The sequence below is a fragment of the Chiloscyllium punctatum genome, chromosome 38 (genome assembly GCF_047496795.1).
Source record: "Chiloscyllium punctatum isolate Juve2018m chromosome 38, sChiPun1.3, whole genome shotgun sequence".
NCBI classification, from domain to species: domain Eukaryota; kingdom Metazoa; phylum Chordata; class Chondrichthyes; order Orectolobiformes; family Hemiscylliidae; genus Chiloscyllium; species Chiloscyllium punctatum.
The window spans coordinates 26,109,352-26,132,911 of record NC_092776.1 but is presented as its reverse complement, the minus strand read 5'-3'; the positions used below and the strand labels follow the sequence as shown (position 1 = coordinate 26,132,911).

Below are 23,560 nucleotides of genomic sequence, written 5' to 3'. Positions count from 1 at the left end.
GAACGTGTTCAGAGGAGATCCATGAGATTGGTCCCAGGAATGAACAGCATAACATATGAGGAATGCTTGAGGATTGTGGGTCTATACACAGTGGAGTTTAGAAGATTGAGAGGGCTCTAATTGAAACTTAAAGAATACCGAATGGCTTGGACAAAGTAGATGTTGGGAAGATGTTTCCATTGATATGAGAGACTAGGACCTGAGGGCACAGCCTTAAAGTAAAGGGCAGACCTTTTAGAACGGAGTTAAGGAGAAACATTTTCAGCCAGAGAGTGGTGAATCTATGGATTTCACTGCACAGAAGGATGTGGAGGCAGGTCATCGAGTATATATAAGACTGAGATAGATAGGTTCTTGAGTATCAAGAGGATCATGGGTTACAAGGAGAAAGTGGGAGAATGGGGTAGAGAAACTTATCAGCCATGATTGAATGACTCGATTGGTTGAATGGCCTAATTCCTGTTCCTATGTCTTATGGTGTTATTGGAGGGGACACTATCAAGATTGCAAAATCTCTGAACTAAATTGAGGGGTGTACTGTTGATAGTGACTGTAGGGGCTTGGAGTTTGTGACCAGGGCCAAGTTAGTACAAGATCTCTGTCACTTACAGACTTAATGTCATTCAGCAGCTTGGACAAAGCAATAAATAAGAAACTGAATGTCCCCTGGCTTATGTGTTATGAGACAAGGGACGATACAACTGGCAAATTACAGTTCATTTAGCTATTCTATGCTCTTTATGTGAAACTTAAGCCTTTGCAGATTGAAGGGGTTACTGTCTATCCTGAACCGAATGTATACCCCTATGTTGAGATCTTTGAACTATAATCATGTTGCACGGCCAAATATATCTTTATGATAAAATGTGTATTAGTACTTTGAGATCTGAACTGGATAGTTCTATCTTCAACACATTTGCTTCTAAAATCTCTCCACAGATGGACTAAGCAAACACTTCTTACGTAACTTCAATATAGGCACATTTCTAAGGCATTTTATGTGCTGCTCCCAGACAAATATGTTATTTATGAAGCAATATATATTGTATGTCAACTATACAGAAGACATTCCTTCAGCAGTAGGTTAATATACAAAATTCCTGATGAAGGAAATATCGATTTTCCTGCTCCTGGATGCTGCCTGACCTGCTGTGCTTTTCCAGCACCAAACTCTCGACTCTACCCTCCAGCATCTGCAGTCCTCACTTTCACCCAATATTAAAAACTTGCAAAATAAATATAAGACATAACCAAGTAACAGTAGATCAGTTTCAGCAAATTAGTTTAATGGTTGGAACTATGAAAGAAACCAAAAGTAGGATAAAACTTGCCATCTTCACAAAACTATACCAAAAAACCCTCCAGAGTGCTACTAGTGGAAATACAAATTTTCCACGTAAAGGAATATCTTAATACTACTTTCCTGCTCACAAGTAGTCAGGAAGAGTGCAAATTAGGTCATAGATGAGTGTATATCAGCAAATGTTATTGTGAGATTGCCATATAATAGATTATGGATGAAGTTGTATTCACTCACTGCTCACACCTTTCAATATGGTGTTATTTTGCATTCAAACAAGAGAACTGATCTGTGCATAAACAAGATCCTACAATTAACAGAGGGATGAGTTGAAACTATGCAAATTATGAAATGAATGATATTTTTATTTTTGGTAAATACACAGCAAGATAATGTAAGAAAAACCTACCTACACATTGATTGGTATGGCACATCCTTTCGCTGAATGGAAAGCCCATCACGTGTAATTAAAGCTTCATTGTCTTTTACTGTTACATTTTCAGACTGATAGAGTGGATTTCAACAACCCATAAATTAACTCAATGCATTTTTCTATTGCTTTGTTGCTGTGTTTTGAAAAGCACAGCAAGTCCATTGTAAAATGTCTGTTAAAAACTTTTTTTTAACATATGGAGTTCATTCATTTATAGTTATAATCTATCCCATTTCAGCAGTGAAACCTACCAACTTCAGTCATTTAAAAAAAGGTGATGTGGTAAAGTCTGGTATTGTATTCTTAATAGTGATTTCTTTAGTATTCATCAAGAGTATCTGTACGGGGGACAGATAATCCTCGTTCTCTCAAAGCTTCACTTTTTGCCTTTTCTGCCTCTTGTTTTTCATGCTGCTGAACTCTTTGAGCTTCCAGGATCTCCTCGATAGACACCCTCTGTAAGGGAGTATCAGTCTCCCTTTCCAGATCCTGTAAGGCAAAATCAGCAATTAAAGGAATGCAATAGAATATCAAATTTAAGCAAGACAAGACCATCATTTTGCTTGCTGAATTAGAGGAAAAGTACTGCAAATCTTAATCCCATAATGACAATAACTTATATTTATATTGTACCTTTAACAAAATAGTATCCCAAGACACTTCACAGAAGCATTATGAACATAGTATGGTATCCAACCACATGAGGAGACAATGGATAAAATGACAAAAAGCTTGGTCAAAGAGGAGTGTGTGTAAAGGCAGAAAATAAGGTAGAGAATGCAGAGGTGTACAGGGGACATTTGAAAACTCTGGTTAAGGCAACTGAATGCACAGCCACCAGTAGTGGAGCAATAAAAAATGGAGATGCACAAAAGGTCAGGATTAGGGGAGTGCAGAGATCTCAAGGAGTTATAGTGCTGCAGATTACAGAGATAGATAGGAGTAAGGCAATAGATGGTTTGACAATAATGAAGCAAATTTACAAATAAAATATTGCTTGACTGACAGCAAATGTAAGGCAGTGAGCACTGTCCTGAAAGGGGAAATGGTACTTGCTATTACTTAAGATACAGGCAGTCGAGTTTTGAAAGATCCCAGGTTTACAGAAGAGAGTGGGAGAGACCAGCCTAGAGTGCATTTAAATATTTAAGTCCAGTGGTAATGAAAGAACAAATGATGGTTTCACTAGGAAATGAGGTGAGACAGGGACATCAAGCAATGCTATCTAGGTAGAAATAGGTGGTGTAATCAATGGTTAATTCATTTTTGCAAAGCAGAACATCAATCTAAAGTTATTCTCCAATTTTCTGTCAATGTTTTGATTAATATGATTCAAAATAATGAAGTAGGAAATCAGAGAAAAACTAAACTCACTATTTCCCCCAGAAGCACCACATTTTCTCCTCGGACAACAAAAATTCCTCTGGGAATATCACCGTATTTTCTTCCTACATGGATTCGTTCCACTGTCCGATGAAGAACCAAATTAGCTGCAACACAGTGATGGAAGCATAAACATAATAGCCTTGGTGTTTAGCATGGATTCCACTCTCAAGAGATTTTAAATCAATACCTGAAGAAGATCACTACACGATCATCAATAAAAGCACATTTTTTGTGTTGAAATTGCATTGCAATTCTACAGCTTAATTCAAGCTTAATTCTTAATTCACACCTAATTCTCTCTAAAGGTTATATTTAAAGATCATACAGTGAAATGTAAAATAAAGATCTCAGTCATAACAGATTACAGGACAATATGAACCTAGATCTGTTAGGATGAAAGTGTCATGAGGATTAGCCTCATAAACTTACACCCCAGGCGCAATGTGATATGTCCATCACAATTTTTGCTAGGATAGTCTCAACTGTTACATATAAAATTAATTTTTCAAAATTTTTTATATCAGAGTTGTATGAAATGATACTTATTTAACTCATGAATTGAACAGTTTGAAACATGCTGGTCAAAACTGTTGCTACATTTCTACTCAATCCAAACCCACCAACCATAGTTTTACCTACGATAATTTTCATCAAAAGAAAAAGTACCATTTCTCTACAACAGCTTGCATTTGTATCACTGAAGTAGATTTGCATTGGAGATTTGGGAAAATCAAGTGAATATGTCGACAAAATAAGCTAACTTGTGCAAAGTTCAAATTCAAAGAGAGCTCTCCTATTACCCAAGGTAAAATTCCAAAGTCAATTTCAAACTGCATGGTTTCAGATAAACCACATTGGATAGTATTTCACAGTGAACATGTATTTGACATAGGGTCTTCACTAATTCTTTCACTGAATGTAGACATCACTAGAGGGCCAATATTTTTTGCCCATTCCTAATTACTCCTGGACTCAGTAGTTTGCTAAGCCATTTCAAAGGTCAGTTTACAATCAACAGCATAGCTGTGGGTTTGGAATCACATGTGGGCTGGACCAGGTAAGACAGATTTTCTTCCTTCAAAGGACAAGTGAGCGGGATGGGTTTTTAAGTCCGTGATCGTTTGACGGCCGCCACTACAGATTTATATTCCAAATGTAATGCCACATATTCAAAATCTAAAAACCACATATTCTTGTTGTATAATGTTGCCTTATTCAAATAATGAGGGAACATTCAGGACAGAAAGGCATGACCCGGATGTGATCAAGTCAATTTTATCCAGAGACTGCATTCTGATTGGTTTTCAAAGGTTCAGCATACTAACAATCACTTGATTGATTCCTGAGCATCTAGCTGCAGTCTTGGGTGTGAACAATACAGGAGAAAAATCCAGTCTGCAAAGAGAAAACATCCATCTCTCTCTCCCTTTTGTGTGGATAAGGGAAAGAAAACATCTAGTAGTTAGTTACTGCCTCCATCTTTCTCTATAAGTTCCTCCCTCTACAAAATCCCCTGTTGAAAGAAAAAGGGGGAAAGCCATCTTAAGAGGCATTGAAAAGGCAAATCCTCAACCAATGAACAAAAGAGAGGAAATCAGAGCATCCACAACCTCATGGTATTAGCAAAGAATTAGAAGGAGTTGAAGGCCAAAAGGAAACAACACATCAACATCTGAGATCCAGAATGGTACCAGAAATGTGCTTCTCTGACCTTTTTGTACTTCCCCAACACCTATAATACTCATCTCTTGTCTCTTTTGTGGGTTTGTATGTGTATGGAAATTTTAGAAAGGGGTAGATTTTTAATTATAGACTTATATGTTAATAATTCATGTCTCCTTATCGCTATTGGTTAAAATAGTTTTATTACAATAAGTAGTTGTTTTCCTGTTCATGAAAACCTGGTGTGCACATTTATTTAATCTGAATTAGACAATTAGATAAAATTGTGCAATTCAGTGCTTTGATATTTGTGACAAACCTGGGAATAGTGGGATTGGATTTCCAATGCACTACCCTCTTGAGTCATGACAGGAGTCACATTCTACCCTCTGCTGTGTGACATTTTGACATATTTGCTGAGAGGTCAGTGAGTGGAAATGACAGCTATATTAAACTTTCCATCCAAAGATCACCTTGATATGCTCTATAATGATGTGGTTCTTCAAGTTCTAATTACACATTAATGTTAACCATTTCTCTGTTTAGAATTATAGAGAAGTACAGCATGGAAACAGACACTTTGATCTAACCCGTCCATGCAGACCAGATATCCCAACCCAATCTAGTCCTACCTGCCAGCACCCAGCCCATATTCTTCCGAGCCCTTCCTATTCATATACCCATCCAAATGCCTTTTAAATGTTGTAATTGTACCAGCCTCCACCACTTCCTCTGGCAGCTCATTCCATACATGTACCACCCTCTGGGTGAAAGTGTTGCCCCTTAGTTCTCTTTTATATCTTTCCCCTCTCACCCTAAACCTATGCCCTCTAGTTCTGGACTCCCCCACCCTAGAGAAAATACTTTGTCTATTTATCCTAACCATGCCCCTCATGATTTTGTAAACCTCTATAAGGTCACCACTCAACCTCCAACAATCCAGGAAAAACAGCCCCAGCCTATAGCTCAAATGCTCCAATCTTGGCAACATCCTTGTAAATCTTTTCTGAACCCTTTCAAGTTTCACAACATCTTTCCAAAAGGAAGGAGGCCAGAATTGCACACAATATTCCAACAGTGGCCTAACCAATGTCCTGTACAGCCGCAACATGACCTCCCAACTCCTGAACTCAATACTCTGACCAATAAAGGAAAGCATACCAAATGCCTTCTTCACTATCCTATCTACCTCCAACTCCACTTTCAAGGAGCTATGAACCTGCACTCCAAAGTCTCTTTGTTCAGCAACACTCCCTAAGATCTTGCCATTAAGTGTATAAGTCTTGCTAAGACCTATTTAAACTACTTGGACAACTGAAGTTCAGTGGAAAGCAACCTCTCAGGCCAAAAAACCTTAGTAACTGCATTTTGATTTTTTTGACATAATTGCTGTACAACCTGCTATCTCCTTAGCAACTAGTTGCACTCTCAAACTCAGAATCTAAAAATGAAGCAATTCTTAAACATTACAGAGTCTGTTACAACTCTCAACCCATTGCACAATTGCTGAAATGATGAAAGCAAACGTTCCAGCCGGAGCACTTATCCTGCATTCATGCCTAGCACCTGAAGAAGGAGCAAAGCTCCAAAAAGCTTGTGTTTTCAAATAAACATGTGGGACTATAACCTGGTGTTGTGTGATTTTTGACCTTGCCCAACCCAGTCCTACACCAGCACTTCCACTTCACAACACCTAACAGAGAATCCTCAGGGAAATCTTCTTGAATCCATTCTATTTTTCAGTTTCAAAGTGGGGCATGCCATTAACAGTTTTTTTTCTATTGGCAATAATATTCCTTTGCAGACTGATGATCTCTCCTGCTGAAACACATGAAGTGATTGAGTTACTCTAAGCAGACAGAGGCAAAATTACGAAGGGATGAAGAAATTATGGGTTTATATCTAGGATCAAAAAGAACTGTTGAGAAAAGTCACTGACAAAGTTGACAAAATATTTCCCTCTGAATTGTACAAGAACAATGAACTCTCCTAAGATGTTTGGTAAACACATTTGACTCACTATTAATAGGCCAAAAAAATGAAAATGTTCTAACTGAGATGGTTGAAAAACTACGTTTGATTTTTCCAATTGTGAACTTCAGCGCTCTGCAGGCCTACTTGAGCAAAGGGGCATATTTGGACACTTTCAAGAGACAATTAATTAATCTTGCTCTCAACACAGTATAAAACTCAATCTTCCAAATGCACAGAAATTCCAGCTGTAGAGCTTTGCATAGTCCCCTTTTTCAAACTGCTCCTCTTATATTTGAAAGCTCAATCTTGATTTTAGTTAACCACATTTGTTGGAGTACTTGTCAGGCTATTATAAACTACTGGCTTGGCATATGAACATCTAAATCTCTTGATGTTCCTTGTGACCACCAATGTCAATTTCTTTATTAACTATTCCTTTCAATTGTGTCAAGGTGCATTCTGCCATGTAATTATACGTGAAATGTTCTTAAAACATTAAAGTGGATATTCTAACTTTTCACACCTCTTCGCTTCTATTTAATTTCTGGGAGGAGTAATGATATCCCTATTACATTTGTACTGCTTCTGCATTCAATTAAAACAATCACAATCTGAATCTGAACAATTCTATACTTCCTGTGATGGGTCATAACCTAATGCTAAAATCTCTCCCAGCTCTAGTGATCTGCAATAACTGTACTGATTCAAATCCATTATCATAGCAACACAACAATTCTTTTAATTGTCTATGGAGATATTTAACAACTTTGACCACATGGCCAACGCAACTTTTAATGATCAAAAATGATGATCCACCACAATGCTTAAATAACTTTATTTTGTTCCCATAATAATACTTACCAAATTGATCTACACTCCTTAAATATCCTATTAATGTTCTCCCATCTCGAAGTACTACTAAATGTTTCTCTGTTAATAAAAAAAAAGATATTTTATGTAGTACAATTAATCATAAGGGTCCAGTGAAAAAAATAGTCTTGCAAACTGATAGGAACAAACTAAAGGTAATTTTGCTCTCTACTTCAACATCAGTACACAACTGTACTTTGGAACGCTTGAAGGTCCCATCCCTAAATGACAATGCACAGTACACGACCTTCCCTATTGAAGAGTAAACAGAAACAGAAGTTGGTAGACATAGACATCAACTTGGACTTGAGTCAGATGGCCTGTTTCTGTCTGCGAATAAACCATTATTAAAACCTTGAACCTATATTGTGTGAAGGTTAGCGCTTGATGACTGACATTCCTCTGACTGCTACCTTAACTGAGGCATTAACCTGTGAGGTTTCAGACTCATACTCTGCTAATTACAAAAACCAACAGCTTTTATCCTTGTGTCAGTGCCTATCTGTCACTGCCATACTTCTGCTGAAACCCGCATTCATTTCTTTGATATCTTCAAACTCAACAGTTCCAATGCTTTCCCCAATGGCCCCCAAGCCAGCACCAGCACCATTCCCCCAGCCATCACCACCCCCACCACCTCCTCCCACCCCAACTTCCCAAGCTTCATCTTCTGTTCATCCAAAACTTTGATGCTTGTACTCTGTCTTGAACCAAATCCTACTTACCCATTATCCTGTGCTTTTTGACCTCCATGGCTATTAGTCTTCTCAAGCACATCAAATTTAAACCTTACAGACTCCTTCATTGCAGATACTGATTTTTTTCTTCATTCAACATATATTAATGGCCAAACAATTCATAATCTAACAATTTATATTTCTCTGAAGTAGTTAACATTGTCCTTGCCTTACTCCATTCTCAACTATTTAATTATAGCTCGCATCATCTGAAATGGCTTCTCTTCCTGCTCCAGCACCAGGTGTCTCTGAAACATTTAACTGTCCTCCTCAGTCAAAAACACAACACACAAAAACAGAGCAGTGACTTTCACATCAACACTGATGACACCCAGATCCATGTCACACCACCTTCCTTGACTCCTCTATTATTTCTAAGTTATCAGAGTTTTTAACATCCAATACTCGATGTGCCAAAATTTGCTTAAAATCATACATTGGGAAGATTGAAGTCATTATTTTTCATCACCATGCTAAAACTCCTTCTCCTCGCTCTGACTGTTATCACTTCATTAGCATCTGTTAAGAGGCTGAACTATCTTTGGAAGCTTGGAATCATGTTTGATACAAAAATGTGCTTTCAACCACAGATTCGTGCCATCATTAAAACTGCATATTCCCACCTCTTACATCATCTCACTCTGCCCTGTCTCAACCTGTCTGCTGCTGAAACACTCATGCATGCCTTTGATAGTCTGGACTTGACTTTTTCATGCTGGTCAGGCTCCCACATTCTACTATCTGTAAACTCAAGGCATTAGAAAACTCTGCTTCCTATGTCCTTACTTGCACCAAATCCCAATTCCTTGTGCGTGCCGCTTACGTTCACACATCAGTTTCTGGCTAAGTAACGACAGGCATTCAATTTTAAAATGCTTATCCTTGTTTATAAATCCGTCCAAGACCTTGCTCCTCCTGTTTATTACCTCCTGCAGCCCTATAAAATCGGAGTCACCTCCACTCCTCTTATTCTGGCATCTCAAAACTTTCCCAATTTAATTGTTTTACCATTGTTGAGAATGATTTCAGTCAATGTTCCCACTAATTTCTCCACCTGCTGTTTGGACCTCTGAGGTTGGTGTGAGGGAAAGGCTGGAGAAACTGGGAGTGAATGCATCAGCACAGCATTAACATGCTGTTTCAAGTGAATACGCAGCCACAAAGATTTCAGGGAATATTGATTTCAGATGCTTGGGCACTACGATCATGAACTCCACACATAAAGCACACTCCACATTTCTATCTCTTTGCTGCTTTAAGGCATCCTTTAAAACCTACTTTTATGACAAAGTTTTTGGATCAACTATCTTCATATTTTCTGATGCCAAATGTTGACACATAATGCTCTTGCATAATGCCTCAAAATATTTTATTACTTTGTTTCTGTAGCACTTCTAGAGGTAGTTGTCATAAAATAAATGGGCTGTTTTCAATATTGAATTAATAACATAAGTTGAGAATATTCCCCCCTTTTATCAGTTAAATTGGTTAAACATTAAAAATGACATAGCAGTCATTTTATGACGTGAGGTATCCTTTTGGAATTTTGAAACATAGGATGAGCACACATTTCAGTAGATGTTGCCATTTTTGCTGCTACATTGTTTGAAAACGGTCCTGTCCTGCATACTAAAAACGCATTGTCTAGATGAATATTGGCATCTTTTAATTTATAAATTGAAATACAGCAATCTGTCACTTACATCAAGGCTATTAACATGAAAATGATACATGGCAGTTTATTCTGAATAAAAGGTTTTCCAAACATCTGTGAACCTTTGATTCTCATTGAGTAAACAAGAAGCAGAAGAATTCTTTTGTTTGCAAATAACCTCAAGTGGATTAAAGCACCTAGCAGCATGCTGTATGCCAACATTTTGAGAGGAATTTCCTTCATTTGTTGAGACAATCTAAAAGGGGATACATACATAAGAAAATTTAACCAGCCTGGGGAGATTGCTTTATCTTCATACATCAGAGTTGTGGAGGTAACTTTGTTCATGTGGAATGCAACTTGGCAGGGCTGCTGATTTGGAAATATTTCATGATCTGTGAAATTAATTTGTAGGTCAGGCAGCTACAGAACCTGCCTTCTGATTACATATTCCTAAAGCTGTTTTTGTCTCTTACAATAAATATTTTCCAAACTCCCCTCAAAATCCTGTTTTGGTTAGAAGTACCTTCATTTTGTTTCAACATTAATTTTGCATTACATCTCTGTGCAACTTTTTGGTATCATTTTCCATAATAGATATAAATAAATGTTTTTAATAAAATACAAATTGTTACTGTTTCTTCTAAAATTGAATTAATAGGAGGTCAAAAAAAAGGACAAGAATGAAAGGTATGTTACTAAAAGTTCTTGAATTGACACAGCAAGGTCCTATATGTGTAGCTGCAGGATCTAGGCCAACCATTTTAGTAAACCAATCATATTTCAAATTTTAAGACATGAAAAATTGTATTCCAATATTTGAGCGCTTTAATTTTGAGCCAATCAGCTCTTGAACATAGAAAAGTAAAATGGACCAAATAACTGTGATGTCATTAAACAGATGAGGGCGAGTAGCATTATCTCAAGTCAAATGTTAGATTAATGTGATTTGCCTTACTGCAAAGTATTTGTAAATAAGGGACTGAAAATGAAAGATAATTAAATTGCTGAAGAGGTAGACTACAACATTGAAAGTAGTTGTTCTGGCTGAGACTTTCCTCTTTTGTTGTGAGCACAGCGACAGAAACACAGGCAACTGGTTTTGAGGGCAAACTTTCATTAGCTTCAGAAGATTACATGAAGATAGTTAGAAGCCATTTTATTTAAGTTGAGTAAAATGGCTCACTGATGGAAGAAAACTTCACTTGCTCATTGTTTGTCATTATTCCACTCAAAAATAAGTTAACAATGAGCCAGCATCTCTTTGCCAAGGGCTCCGCTGCTGATAACTAGCATCCTAATACGCTATCCAGCTCTGTCTGCAGTACAATAGAGGTTGCTGGAAATGTTCCCATTTTCTCTACAAATAGGGCAGGGACCTCCTAACCATATTGTTCAGATAGCATAGTTCCCCGTTCTTGTAAATGGGGTTTAACTGCCCGATAACATTTTACATTCAAAATAAAAATAAGTAATTGCTATTGAAATTTCATACGAAAATCACTAAACTTACATAAGATTAGATTAGATTACTTACAGTGTGGAAACAGGCCCTTCGACCCAACAAGTCCACACCGACCCGCTGAAGCGTATACCACCCAGACCCATACTCCTACATTTACCCCTTCACCTAACACTACAGACAATTTAGCATGGTCAATTCACCTAACCTGCACATTTTTGGATTGTGGGAGGAAACTGGAGCACCTGGAGAAAACCACGCAGACACGTGGAGAATGTGCAAACTCCACACAAAGAGTCGCCTGAGGCGGGAATGAACCCGGGTCTCTGGCACTTAGAAGCAGCAGAGCTAACCACTGTGCCACCTGCCGCCCATAAGTGAAATGGAAAATGGAGAGATGGACTGCTAATACTTCATGTGCTGCCTGACCTATTACAAGTTCCCAGAATTCTGTTTTTCTTTCTAGTTTCCAGAAGTGATTGTCTATTTCAACATAAAAGCAAAATAGTATGAGTCTCCTTGAATTATGTACCAAACATTAGAATCCATAGCACTGAGTGCTTGATGTTATTTCAACGCTGTTTATTTTATTTCCCTTCAGAAAGAAGCTTTGCTTATTAAGTGATTCATTCAAGAGTGGAATGCAAATTCAGAGAATGTTCTACAAATCAGCATTTCACAGCTATCTTCTCCATTTTACAAGGCACTATGCAATAGTTTCTCGATCCTTTCGCTCTGTAAGAGAGGGAAAAGAGCTAAATATTGCAATGATGTTCTTAATGGTAGCAGTGGAAGAGAATTAGGAAAGATGTAAAACAGGTTGAAAATTTGCAATCACTTATATGACTACACAAAGTCAAAATATCCCCCATGTAATGAATCTATTTCTATCCCGCCAGTCATGCTACCTTGAAAGATCAAGTGGATCTCTATTGCGTAGATTAGAGGGGTTGGAAATGCTCAATCAGCTGGTGAATGGGAATATAAGGGCAGTAGGAGTAAACCTAAGAGGGAAATCAGGAAGGTAAAATGGGGACAAGAGATAGCTTTGGCAAATAAGGTTAAGGATTAGGATTAAGGATTAAGGAGAACCCGAATAGATTCTACAAATACATTAAGGGCAAAAGAGCAACTAGGGAGATCAACAAGACAGTGTGTGTGGAATCACATGAAATGGATGAGATACTAAATGAATATCTAGTATTACACTAGTATTTACAATGGAGCAATTGGAAGCTATAGAACTTTGAGAAATAAACAGCAACATCTTGAAAAGTGTCCAAGAGGAAGACGTACTGGGCGCCTTAAAATGCAACAAGGTGCATATATGCCCAGGACCGGATCAGGTGCATTCTAGAACTTTGTGGTAAGCTAGGAAAGTGACTGTTGGGCCCCTTGGCCAGATATTTGCACTGATCCCACTAGTGAGGTGCTGGAAGACTGGAGGGTGGCTAATGTGGTGCTATTATTTAAGAAAGGTGGTAAGCAAAAGCCAGGGAAATATAGAACAATGATGGTAGAGGGTTGTTTCTCAGACTGGAGGCCTGACCAACAGTGAGCCGCAAGGATCAATGGTGTGTCCACTGCTTTTTATCATTTATATAAGTGATTTGTATGTGAATATAGGAGGAATAGTTAGTAAGTTTTTAAAATGACACCAAAATTGGTGGTGTAGTGGGCAGTGAAGGTTGCCTTGAAATACAATGGGACCTTGATCAGATGGGCTGAGCAGTGGCAGATCGAGTTTAATTTAGATAAATGTGAGGTGTTGCATTTTTTTTAGGCAAATCAGGGCAGGACTTTTATACTTTACGATAGGGTCCTGGGGTGTGTTGTCAAACAAAGAGACCTTGGGGTGCAGGTTCATAGTTCATTGAAAGTGGAGTCACAAGTAGACAGGGTAGGAAAGAAGGCGATTCATATGCTTGTCTTTATTGGTCAGTGTATTGATATCATGTTGTGGCTATACAGGACATTAGTTAGGCAACTTTAGGAATACTGTGTTCAGGTCTGGTTTCCCTGCGATAGGGAAGGTGTTGTTAAACTTGAAAGGGTGCAGAAAAGGTTTACAAGGATGTTGCCATGGTTAGAAGGTTTGAGCTGTAGGGAGAGGCTGAATAGACTGGGGCTATTTTCCCTGGATTGTAGGACACTGAGGGAGACCTTGTAGAGGTTTATAAAAGCATGAGGCACATGGTTAGAATGAGTAGCCAAGGAGTTTTCCCCAGCATGGGCGAGTCTAAAATTAGGGGGCATATGCTTAAGGTGAGAGGAGAAAGACTTAAAAGGGGCTTAAGGGGGAACTTTTTCACACAGGGTGGTGTGTATATGGAATGAGCTGCCATTGGAAGTGGTGGAGGCTGGTACAATTACAACATCTAAAAGGCAGCAAGATGGGTTCATGAACAGGAAAGGGTTTAAGAGGGATATGGACCAAATGGGACTAGGCTAGTTTAGGATGTCTGGTCGCCGTGGACAAGTTGGACCTGACAGTCTGTTCAGTGTTGTACAACGCGATAACTGTATAACTTAGCGAAGAACATCGGTCTGCACATTCTCAGGCAGCCCTTGTCATTATCTCTTCTTTGGTCAAAAAGGAGAATTTTATCAGTATACTTGCTTGCTTTGCAAAAATTATTTTTGGATCATATGGTTTAAACTTTTCTGAAAGGGCAAAGCTATACCTTTAAAAGAACTTCCTGACTTCTTCATCACAGAAGCTCCTCCAGATAGCACCAGAAAGGGAAATGGTGATAGCTCACAAAGGTTAAGTTGCCATGGGGAAAACTGACAAAAATGACTGCTGTACTAATGTTGATCCTATTTGAACTAGGAGTAAAAGCTAGGTGGATAGAAAGAGCCAAGTTTAAATCAAAGGAACAGATTAATGCTGGAAAAAGATGAGAATGCAAATGTAAGAATACAAATTAAGGATTAGCAATTTTCTTTCACACAAGCTTTGAATGTTGATGAGGAGAATCTGTGGTCCAATTTTGCCTTTTATGTTCATTCTTTTTTAAGTATACAGGTAAACTGGGTCAACTGGGCACTGCCAGGCACGTGTTCAGCAGCTGGACAGAGTTAGATTAACCAGTTTGTTTTCAACCACAGGTGGATGATGGATAGCAGAAGGTGTAACCAATCCTTCTGTATATGTAGGAAAAAGACAATAGCCAACCTAGGCATTTTGCCATCTTGCAAGTAGTAGTCAGACATAGCAAACAATGATCGTGCCAATCAGTTGAAGGAAACGGTCTGGAAAAAAATATGCAATATTTACAGCGTAAGTTCTGTTATAATGAGCATAATCAGCTAAGTCTGACAGATTATACAAATAGCTCATTATACTTTGTTTCAAAACAGAAAGTTTTTAGATCTGAGGAATTTTTACAAAATAAATACAGAGGAATGCAAGAAAATACAGTATAAACTAACAAATAAAATCACTGATGAGGAGTCAGTGTCAGATGTGGTGTTAACCAGTGGGGAGGAATCCTTTCCTGACTATGCTATCAAATTATTGAAGCCTTAAAAGGAAAGTAATTTCTCACACAAAATCTTTTTCTCAGAAGGTGTACTTTGGCAGTGGCTCACTACAAGTGTCTTGTGGATAAAGCAATTGAGAAGAACCATGCAGTTTCTTCCTAATGTTGGCTGCACTGTCATTTTGGAAATTAGTTTTGAAGAGCCAGGTACTCTGTTGCACCTTTGATATGAAGAGAGTAAATATGACCTTCGAAAGCTTCCTTTGCTCAGCATAGTAAATTATGTTCAGGTCTGGACCATGGGGTATGGCAAAACCCTCTCTAACATGGTTTAGTTTCAGCAAAAGACTTAAAGACAATGAGTGCATTTTGGTGGTGGAAGGGTATAACTGTTCTGATATAAAATGATGCTCTCTACTCATCAAACACACACATCAATTTACAATGTATACAGGGACTTTAATCTCAAACACTCTCAGGTGAGGCAATGTCTAGTGGTATTAACATTGGACTGTTAATCCAGAGACCCAGGTAATGTTCTGGGGACCCAGGTTGATTCCTGCCAAGGCAGATGGTGCAATTTGAACTCAGTTAAAAAACACCTGGAATTAAGTGTGTAATAATGAACATAAATCCCATTGCTGATTGTTGGGAAAAGCCCATCTGGTTTCACTAATGTCCATTAGGGAAGGAAGCTCCTATCCTTATATGGTCTGGCCTACATATGACTCCAGACCCACAGCAATGTGATTGACTCTTAACTGTCTTCTGGGTAATTAGGGATGGGCAATCAATGCTGGCCTTACCAGGGACGTGCTCACCCCATGAATGAATAAAAAGAGGGTTACTGCATAAAGACTGGAGATTTATTTATCTATTCACAGAACTTATATTAGGTAAGCTCCTTTTATGAGAGTGCAAAGACAAGTATACTATCCAATCTGGAAGCCAGTCTCAGTACTACAATTTTTTTTTGATGATCCACTTACCAATGTTTAGTTTATACTGAGAATTTATTTAAAATAGCTTTTTACCACTACTATCTGGTCTGAAAAGAAAGATAATCCCAACTCATCGAATAACAAATAACTAATGGGAAAATAGCTCTCTTCTATGAACAAGATTCACAAACTTTGGATGCATTAAAAAAGAACTTCGAGTCAAAGTTCTATCTGGTTTTCAAAAGTGATTCTTTCAAAGTAAAGTTTAACTGTTTGAAATACTAAAAGGGGTCACAAGAGCAATACTTTCAATTTCAAATGCTTTATGTCAAATATACATACTTGGTGATATAAGTTGCATAATATTTTCCTTCTTAAAATAACTGAGAAAAAGTATGTCTTAAATTTAATTTGATACTGTACATTTTTGTATGTCATGATGTTCATAGTCGTGCAACAATATTTGATGTCAAACAATTATGAAATACATTACTACTTTCAATTGATGTGAAGGTCTGTTAATTTTATAGAATCAAACTTATGTCTATAGTATAGCAAAAGGTTCTTTAAAAGACATTTATGATATACACTTTTAGAAATAATTTCAAAAGAACACTTAGCACTTTGTACTTCATGTGGGAAATCAGTCTCTGGTGCACTGATGGCTAGTGCTGTATGTATTAACACTTCCCACAATTACTATAATCAAATATGAACAGAGCCCCCAATGGCACACTCATAACTTACACTCTTATGTCTCTAGTTTAGTGCAGAACATTGTGGAGAACAGACAAGACATCTACACCTGGCTCCACACACCTGAAGTAACCATCATTCTGAGTTACAGTTGATCTGGATTGCTAAATGCTCAGAGTAGGTGTAAAAGACTCATATCTTCCATTCTGTGCACTGGCTTATGAGCAATTTCACCAGATATGTATCTCATTAGCTTGCTCATACTAATTGTACATATTCAGGAAATATCAAAATGAATTGTATATGATGTGAACTTTTTTTTCCCTTATTTTAATTTATGTATACTATATCCATCAGTTCTCCTTTATTCATTGTTGTACCATTTTCAGAAAACTCCAATAAGCTTGTTAAACAATCTTACATTCACAAATTCATCCTGATTTGATGATTACTTGGTTGGGCACAACTAGTGTCTACTTATCTCATCGTTTATAATAGATTCTAGCATTTTCCCCGATTACTGATGTTAGGCTAATAGGTGTGTCCTTGCCTGTTTTCCCTCAGTCCCTTAAATAGTGGGGTGACATTTGATACTTTTCAAATCCACAGGTATCTCTACAAAATGGGCAGAAACTTGAAACATAACCTTCAATGCAATGACAATCTCTATAGCCAGTTCCTTTAACACTCTGGGATGAATTGTTTCAAGCCAGGGCACTTATCAACTTTAAGACCCATTGTACTAGAGAAACAATCTTCGTACTAATTCTAAATTCTTTCAACTCATTATCCTCAGTCACTGGGATCGCTACTTTGGAGAGATTTCTGGTATTTTCTTATAAAAACAGACAAAATAAACCATTTAACTTCTCTCTCATGTTCAGATTCCCCATCATAAATTCTACTAACTTTACCTGTAAAAGGACCCATATTTGTTTCAGCCAAATATCTACATTTTTAAAAACTTCATTGAAGCTTTTACAGGTGGTTTTTCATGAATTTTGCTAGATTTTAGTCACCCAATGAGAGTATATTCCCTTATTGTCAATGGCTTTTAGCAGATTGACTATAGCTCAACATGACAATAATTGAGTACGCACAGGGAGTATATTCTCTTAATCAAACTACTCGAACAGATTGGTTAAAGCTCGATGCGACAACATTTGAGTATACTAGGAGCATAATGTAAGTATCTTCCATGCCTGTCAATGTCCTCTCCCAGAATTACTTCAGCACATGGTGATAATGGAGTCTATTCCCTTATTGAAGAAGGGCTCACGCCCGAAATGTTGATTCTCCTGCTCCTTGGATGCTGCCTGACCTGCTGCGCTTTTCCAGCAGCACATTTTCAGCTCTATTCCCTTACTGTCAACGTCCTTCATCAGACTGACTACAGCTTGACATGACGATAATTGAGTCAATTCTCTTCAGGACAGGCAGCTTTATGTTCCAGGATACAATGCGACAGGAATGATAGAAAGGGAGGCAAGAGAGGGGGGGGGTGGTATTTTTGATAAGGGATAGCATTACAGCTGTGTCGAGGGAGGATATTCCTGGAAATACATCCAGGGAAGGTACTTGGGTGGAACTGAGAAATAAGAAAGAGATGATCACCTTATTGGGATTGTATTATAGACCCCCTTACAGTCAGAGGGAAATTGAGAAACAAACTTGTAAGGAGATCTCAGCTATCTGTAAGAATAGTAGGGTAGTTATGGGAGGGGATTTTAACTTTCCAAACATAGACTGGGACTGCCATAGTGTTAAAGGTTTAGATGGAGAGGAATTTGTTAAGTACGTACAAGACAATTTTCTGATTCAGTATGTGGATATACCTACTAGAGAAGGTGCAAACCTTGACCTACTCTTGGGAAATTAGGCAGGGCAGGTGACTGAGGTGTCAGTGGGGGAGCACTTTGGGGCCTGTGACCATATTTGTTTTAAAATAGTGATGGAAATGGATAGACCAGATCTAAAAGTTGACGTTCTAAATTGGAGAAAGGCCAATTTTGACGGTATTGGAAAATGGGAAGCCTTCAGAAATGAGATAACAAGAATCCAGAAAAAGTATACTCCTGTCAGGATGAAAGGGAAGGCTGGTAGGTATAGGGAAATGCTGGATCACTAAACAAATTGCAGGTTTGGTTAAGAAGGAAGCATATGTAAGATATAGACAGGATAGATTGAGTGAATCCTTAGAAGAGTATAAAGAAAGTAGGAGTATACTTAAGAGGGAAATCAGGAGGGTAAAAACGAGACATGAGATAGCTTTGGCAAATAGAAGAAAGGAGAATCCAAAGGGTTTTTTACAAATACATTAAGGACAAAAGGGTAACTAAGGAGCGAATAGGACCCCTCAAAGATCAGCAACGCTGCCTTTGTATGGAGCCACAGAAAATGGGGGAAGATACTAAATGAGTATTTTGTATCAGTATTTACTGTGGAAAAGGATATGGAAGATATAGACTGTAGGGAAATAGATGGTGATATCTTGCAAAATGTCCAGATTACAGAGGAGGAAGTGCTGGATGTCCTGAAATGGGTAATGGTGGATAAATCCCCAGGACCTGATCTGGTGTACCCTAGAACTCAGTGGAAAGCGAGAGAAGTGATTGCTGGGCCTTTTGCTGAGATGTTTATATCATCGATAGTCACAGGTGAGGTGCCGGAAGACTGGAGGTTGGCAAACATGGTGCCACTGTCTAAGAAAGGCATTAAGGACAAGCCAGGGAACTATAGACCGGTGAGCCTGACCTCGGTGGTGGGCAAGTTGTTGGAGGGAATCCTGAGGGACAGGATGTACATGTATTTGGAAAGGCAAGGAATGATTAGGGATAATCAACATGGCTTTGTGCGTGGGAAATCATGTCTCACCAACTTGATTGAGTTTTTTTGAAATAGTAACAAAGAGGATTGAGGGTAGAGCAGTAGATGTGATCTATATGGACTTCAGTAAGGTGTTTGACAAGGTTCTCCATGAGCGACTGATTAGCAAGGTTAGATCTCATGGAATACAGGGAGAACTAGCCATTTGGATACAGAAGTGGCTCAAAAATAGAAGACAGAGGGTGGTGGTGAAGGGTTGTTTTTTTCAAACTGGAGGCCTGTGACCAGTGGAGTGCCACAAGGATCGGTGCTGGGTCCTCTACTTTTTGTCATTTACATAAATGATTTGGATGCGAGCATAAAAGGTACAGTTAGTAAGTTTGCAGATGACACCAAAATTGGAGGTATAGTGGACAGCAAAGAGGTTTTCCTCAGATTACAACAGGAGCTTGACCAGACGGGCCAATGGGCTGAGCAGTGGCAGATGGAGTTTAATTCAGATAAATGCGAGATGCTGCATTTTGGGAAAGCAAATCTTAGCAGGACTTCTACACTTAATGGGAAGGTCTTAGGGAACGTTGCTGAACAAAGAGACCTTGGACTGCAGGTTCATAGCTCCTTGAAAGTGGAGTCGCAGGTAGATAGGATAGTGAAGGTGGTGTTTGGTATGCTTTCCTTTATTGGTCAGAGTATCGAGTACAGGAGTTGGGAGGTCATGTTGTGGCTGTACAGGACATTAGTTTGGCCACTGTTGGAATATTGCGTGCAATTCTGGTCTCCTTCCTATCGGAAAGATGTTATGAAACTTGTAAATCTTTTCTGAACCTTTTCAAGGATGTTGCCAGGGTTAGAGGATTTGAGCTATAGGGAGAGGCTGAACAGGCTGGGGCTGTTTTCCCTGGAGCGTCAGAGGCTGAGGGGTGACCATATAGAGGTTTACAAAATTATGAGGGGCATGGATAGGGTAAATAGGCAAAGTCCTTTCCCTGGGGTCGGGGAGTCCAGAACTAGGGGGCATAGGTTTAGGGTGAGAGGGGAAAGACATAAAAGAGAACCAAGCGGCAACTTTTTCCACACAGAGTGGCAAATGTATGGAATGAGCTGCCGGAGGAAGTGGTGGAGGCTGGTACAACTACAACATTTAAGAGGTATTTGGATGGGTATATGAATAGGAAGGGTTTGGAGGGATATGGGCTGGGTGCTGGCAGGTGGGACTAGATTGGGTTGGGATATCTGGTCGGCATGGACGGGTTGGACCGAAGGGTTTGTTTCCATGCTGTACATCTCTATGATTCTACTTCCATGTCCCAAATCACTGGCTATAGTGTACTATGATGATTATGGAGTACATTCTGTACTGTCCACATCATATGCGAGACAGACTATAACTCAACATGACAATAATCAAGTCATCTCCCTTACTTTCAATGTCTCCAACGGACTGGCTACAGATCAACATGATAATAATTGAGTCTATGACCTTACTGTAAATGTTCTCTATCAGTGTGATTGCAGTTTGACATACTGATAATTGAGTATCTACCCTTATTATCAACATTCTGTATCAGAATTATTACAGTTCAACAAGATAATAATTGAGCACTTTCCCTGCCTATAAATGTCCACTATTGGATTGACTACTTGACAACATGATAATAACTGACTTCAATCTCCTCCATCAGATGGACCACAACTCAACTTGACTATAACTCAATCTATTCCCTGACTGTCAATGCCCTTTATCACACTAGCTAAGCTTGATATGATGTTAATGGATCATATACCCTTGCTGTCAATAGCCCTCTATTAGACTGGCTATTGAACGTGGGTTTGCTTGCTGAGCTAGAATGTTCTTTTTCAGATGTTTCATCACCATACTAGGTAACATCTTCAATGAGCCTCCGAATGAAGCACTGGTGGTGTAACATGCTCTCTATTTACATGTTTGAGTTTCCTAGGGTTGGTGGTGTCATTTCCTGTGGTGACATAATTTCCTGTTCTTTTTCTCAGAGGGTGATAAACAGGATCCAAGACAATGTGTTTGCTGTTAGAGGTTTCCTCTAATTAGTTTCATTTAGTGATGACAAAGGTGTCATCCAACTCGCGGATCCAAACCTTGGGTTGGATGGTTGGCAGAAGTGTTTGTTCAAGTCTCTGCATTACTGCCACTGCTAAGAACCCTGATATTGGAGATCCCATGGGTGTTCCAAACAGTTTGTCTGAAGGATGAGAGGAAACCTTCAAGACCATCAAGAATACCCTTACTGGCATAAAATTCACTAAAAAAAGGAGGAGAAAAACAATAACAAAAAAAGAAACCACCATTCCTAAATGTTGCAGTAGAGCAAACAGCCATTGGGGAACTTCAAACCAGCATCTACAGGAAAACAACACATACAGACCAAATATTGCACCACAGAAGCAATCGTCCCAACATCCACAAACAAAGCTGCATTAGAACTTTATTTCAATGAGCCAACACACACCGCAGCACAGAGAAACTACGCAGGCCAGGGGAAAGTCAGCTATATAGTGTATTCAAAAAGAACACGTACCCTATAAACACAGTCCACTGATTTCTCAGCAACAAGCAGACAAAAACATGTCCAGAAACCCTAATCATTCTCCCCTACATCAAAGGCATATCAGAAATGACTGCTAGACTACTGAGACCTCTTGGCATCATGGGAGCCCACAAATCCACCAACACTTTAAAACAGCAGCGAATGAACTTGAAAGACCCTAACACAAACAAGCAAAATTAATGACATTTACAAAATACCTTACAAGAAGTGTAACAAATACTATAATGGACAAACAGGCAGAAAACTAGCCAACAGGATACATGAACATCAAGTAGCCACAAAACAACATGACCCACGCTCATTAGTATCCTTACATATGGATGAGGAAGGACACCACTTTGACTGAGACATCCATCTTAGGACAAGCCAAATAGTGACATGCATGAAAATTGCGAGAAGCATGGCATTCTAACCGAAACAAACATATCAACTCCATTTACCACCCCCTGAGAAATGAAATCACCATGGGAAATGCTGTCACCACAGGAAATGATTCAACCACCCCAGGAAACAAACATATAAATAGAAAGCAAGATACATCACCAGTGCTTCAGCAGAAGGCTCACTGAAGATGTTACCTATCAGACTGACCATAACTCCCCATGATGATAATACTGTATTCCCTTACTGTCAAAGTCCTCCATCAAACTGACTATAACCCCCCCATGATGATAATAGAGTATATTCCCTTACTGTCAATGTCCTCTATCAGGCTGAGTGTAACTCCCTATGATAATAGAGTATATTCCCTTACTAGGAGAAAGTGAGGACTGCAGATGCTGGAGATCAGAGCTTAAAAATGTGTTGCTGGAAAAGCACAGCAGGTCAGGCAGCATCAAAGGAGCAGGAGAATTGACGTTTCAGGCATAAGCATTCCTGAAGAAGGGCTTATGCCCAAAATGTCAATTCTCTTGCTCCTTTGATGCTGCCCGATCTGCTGCACTTTTCCAGCAACACATTTTTAAGCTGTATTCCCTTACTGTCAATGTCCTCTATCAGGCTGACTGTAACTCCCTGTGACAATAATAGAGTATATTCCCTTACTGTCAAGGTCTTCTATCAGGCTGACTGTAACTCCCTGTGATGATGATAATAGAGTATATTCCCTTACTGTCAATATCCTTTATCAGGCTGACTGTAACTCCCTGTGATGATGATAATAGAGTATATTCCCTTACTGTCAATATCCTCTATCAGGCTGACTGTAACTCCCTGTGATGATAATAGAGTATATTCCCTTACTGTCAAGGTCTTCTATCAGGCTGACTGTAACTCCCTGTGATGATAATAGAGTATATTCCCTTACTGTCAATGTCCTCTATCAGACTGGCTGTTCCTGGCATGTAGTTCATCTTGCTCCTCCGGAAATAGGGGCGAGATTGGTGACGTCACATCCGATTGGTTGAGTAGGCGCCTCCTTCTGTTTATTTTTGTTTGTTTTATTTTTATTTGATGTATCGCTGACTCAGTGTTATTGACTGAGGGATTTTTTTGATTTTATTATTGACCATCTTTATTAGCGGCAGCAGGTTTCTCCTGGAGGGGGCGG

The 23,560-nt window shown here is 38.9% G+C and overlaps 1 protein-coding gene across 2 annotated transcripts; it reads right to left on the bottom strand.

The window, feature by feature from the left end:
• Nucleotides 1-1,644: 1,644 nt before the first annotated feature.
• Nucleotides 1,645-23,424, bottom strand: LOC140463462 (U6 snRNA-associated Sm-like protein LSm1). Of its 2 annotated transcripts, XM_072557441.1 has the most exons (4): nt 23,318-23,376; nt 7,617-7,685; nt 3,108-3,223; nt 1,645-2,222 (listed from the first exon to the last, which is right to left on the bottom strand). In XM_072557441.1, exons 1-4 carry the CDS (start codon nt 23,361-23,363, stop codon nt 2,052-2,054), a joined length of 402 nt encoding a protein of 133 aa, XP_072413542.1. In that variant the 5' UTR covers nt 23,364-23,376; the 3' UTR covers nt 1,645-2,051. The 2 variants fall into 2 exon arrangements, with proteins under 2 accessions (XP_072413542.1, XP_072413543.1); XM_072557442.1 differs by lacking the exon at nt 7,617-7,685 and having other exon boundaries at nt 23,318-23,424.
• Between the last annotated feature and the right edge of the window lie 136 nt (nt 23,425-23,560).